The following is a 2,858-nucleotide window of genomic DNA, read 5'->3' as shown; positions in this document are numbered from 1 at the left end:
GTGCTGCCTTCCAGGTCACTCTGTCTTCTATTTGCCCTAACAGTAGACAAGCGATTATATATTAATTCTGATCACATGCAGCCAGGTTTTCAACCCTTCACACACATTTGCTCCCTCTCTTGATGGGAGAGCTCTCCGAGGTGCTGAAGCAGTAGTAAGCCAGGTGCAAGCTGCAGGTAGTCATTGGTGCAGAACACCACACATATACACCCAACTTCCCCGCTAGCCGCACATAAACCAAGCCCCAGCATTTAAGAGCTGATATGGTCAGCAGATCAAAAATCCTGCTACGGTGTGTCTGTCCATGTTGATGGCTTATATAATGCTATGCAATGTGACAACTGACCTGGCACCATAGTTGTTTTCCTCTGTATGTGTTTGCGCATGAGGGGCTGTTTGTGTGAGTGTGTGCACGGGTTCAACGGATTGTGATCAAGAGCACACTTTGTTCTTACATAGCCCTAGCATAGGGAGGACCGTTCAGTTGTGTAGGCCGGCATGAGCAGTGCTACAGTTCTAACACTGGATTTTGTGTTTGTAAATCTAGGTGTGTTTTATTATATTATATATTATCTACTCCTCAGCCTCAAAGACAGCATATTCAGCAACTACAGCTGATTGAATGCTGTGTGTCCCTCCCCTTTAAGGGACTCTTGCGTTTCTCTGTCCTTAGCACTGGCAATGAAAATGACTGGTTCCTCCTCACACGCCCCCTCCATCGCCTAGGCAACATTGATTCTCAGCGCAAGTGCTAGGAAGGAACACGACCGCTGCTGCTCTAATGAGAAATGTAGATCATAAAGACAGGGGGGCGACAATCCAGACACCATCCTCTACTCCAGTTACATACAAGCTACATGCACGTGCCCATTCATGCCCCACCCTCTCCCGAAAACTAACCAATCCAAGTGCCAATTCCACCCTGACCTGTCACTGAGGCTATTCATTCACCTACTCAGGGTCAGTTGAAAAAAAAATAATGTTTCAACGCACATCTCTGAGGGGAAATGTTCTAAACCTGAAATCTCCTCCAGAAAGAAAATACCAAGACAATTAGACGATGCCCCAGAAGAGCCACAGACAGCACACATTCTCCAAATTGTTAAATACTGAAACACTGTGTTTCTGTGCAGTGTATTTAAAGCCAAGCAGAATAATATCTGGAACCGGTCAGTCATTACCTATGAACACATCCTTCAAGGCTGTGATGTCATATCAATGTACAACCTATATCAGTCTTATATTAACAGTGTTCTGGAGATGTATTTACTAATCTAACATTTATTGTAGTTTTGCATCCAAAAGCTCTCCATGTGATGGTTAAAACATCATTACTAAACATGGAAATGTACTGTTAACAAAACACTTATCTTGCTATGGTGCTTTACATGATAAAACATCTACAGCTTTTATTTCTTGCTATAATGCCTTACAATGGTATTGTAAGCACAGCAAATTCCAAAATGCCGACATACCTCCTATAAATATTTGACTTTAAGTGGACCCCCTTTGAGGGTCACATTCTGAGGGACAACAGAAAAGAGATGCAAAGAATGAGAACTGGGTCACAGGAAGGTAGATTAGATTGGAATAATTGGACAAAGTGGGACCACTGAGAGTGTGCGGTTTGGAGTGGACAGATAGAGCCTGGAACTTAAGAGCTAGTGGACTTACTGTCATTTGTATGCTCAGCACACTGTGCCTAGTGCAAGGACTCTCTCAGTCCTGTTTACAATTGTACACAGTTATTTATTCTGCTCTAATTCAAGCCCTTTAACAGGGCAGCCATGACTTCCTGCTCGGTGGTCCCGTAGCACTGCAGCAGCACCTGGGTTTTCCTTCCTATAAAACCTGACACCCAAGGGTTGATTAAAAGCTGTATCCAAATGGGCACCAACAACCGCAACCTCAAGCAGTACAGCCATACACTTCTGTTAGCAGGTCACCTCTGCAATGTTGTTGTCAGTTAACACGCACACACCCTGATCATAACATGCATGCACATACTCTCTGCAGGGCTGTATGCAGAATCTGTGCAGGAACAACTTTTAACCCTCTTGTCACCAAGCTTTGAAAAAAATTATGGATGTAAAACACCCATACCTGAGCTAATATTCTTATGTTCACTATCGTGATGATATGGCAATTATGCTGCTGCTGGTGAGTAAGAGAACACGCTGTATATAGCACCAAGACGCAGTGTGCATGGTCTTGCATCAAACACCAGATTCAGTGGAGATCACTCAGCTTGATTGAAGAAACATGTAAATCTCAAGCAGGTATGCAGCCATAAATGGATAAACGCCCTCGTTCATCAGTTTGACCCTTACCTGTATCAAAGTGGGAGCTGAAGGCAAAACTGGGATTGAAAAAAGCCGAAGACATGACAATCACATGTAGGGCAAAGACCATCCTCCTCGTTGCGCTGCAGAAGACAGCAAAAGCCTGAACACAAAAAGGTCAAGAATAAATTCCCGAGGTGCGTTTCAGATTTAAGTAACCTGTAATAGAAGCGGTAATGCGCAGCATTTTATTCAATCACACCTCACAGAGAGCCTCCCGAAAATCCTGCTCCCCCTTCAGTTGGAACAGATTTGGACACAGATGTTGACAGTCATTTTCATTTCATCTCTTAGTTACTTGCTTGACAACAAAACCTCTTACATCTGACTGCTGGACCGATTTCGTGTCACCCGTACTTTACCAATTTTAAACTGTAAAATGTTGACTGCTCCAAACATTTAGTATATCTCCCATTTGTGTCCCTTTCAAAATAAACCTGTCGTTGCTGCTTGTCCCGTGCTAGATGTAGCCTAACATGCCGTTATTGGAGAGAGCAGCTGGTTCTTTAAAAAAAA

General features: G+C 43.5%; 1 protein-coding gene across 1 annotated transcript in view; it reads right to left on the bottom strand.

The window, feature by feature from the left end:
* Positions 1–2,858, bottom strand: part of aatka (apoptosis-associated tyrosine kinase a) — a 30,928-nt gene that overhangs the window by 28,014 nt on the left and 56 nt on the right. The window contains exons 1-2 of the mRNA XM_032536526.1: positions 2,545–2,858; positions 2,331–2,445 (exon numbers count right to left, since the gene is read on the bottom strand). The exon at positions 2,545–2,858 is cut by the window's right edge and continues 56 nt beyond it. Coding sequence (XP_032392417.1) covers positions 2,331–2,412 — 82 coding nt within the window. The 5' untranslated portion in view covers positions 2,413–2,445; positions 2,545–2,858. The remainder of the gene's footprint in view (positions 1–2,330; positions 2,446–2,544) is intronic.

Source organism: Etheostoma spectabile, chromosome 15 (assembly GCF_008692095.1).
Source record: "Etheostoma spectabile isolate EspeVRDwgs_2016 chromosome 15, UIUC_Espe_1.0, whole genome shotgun sequence".
NCBI lineage: Eukaryota > Metazoa > Chordata > Actinopteri > Perciformes > Percidae > Etheostoma > Etheostoma spectabile.
The sequence above is the reverse complement of the archived record's forward strand: the minus strand, read 5'-3'. Positions and strand labels throughout refer to the sequence as shown.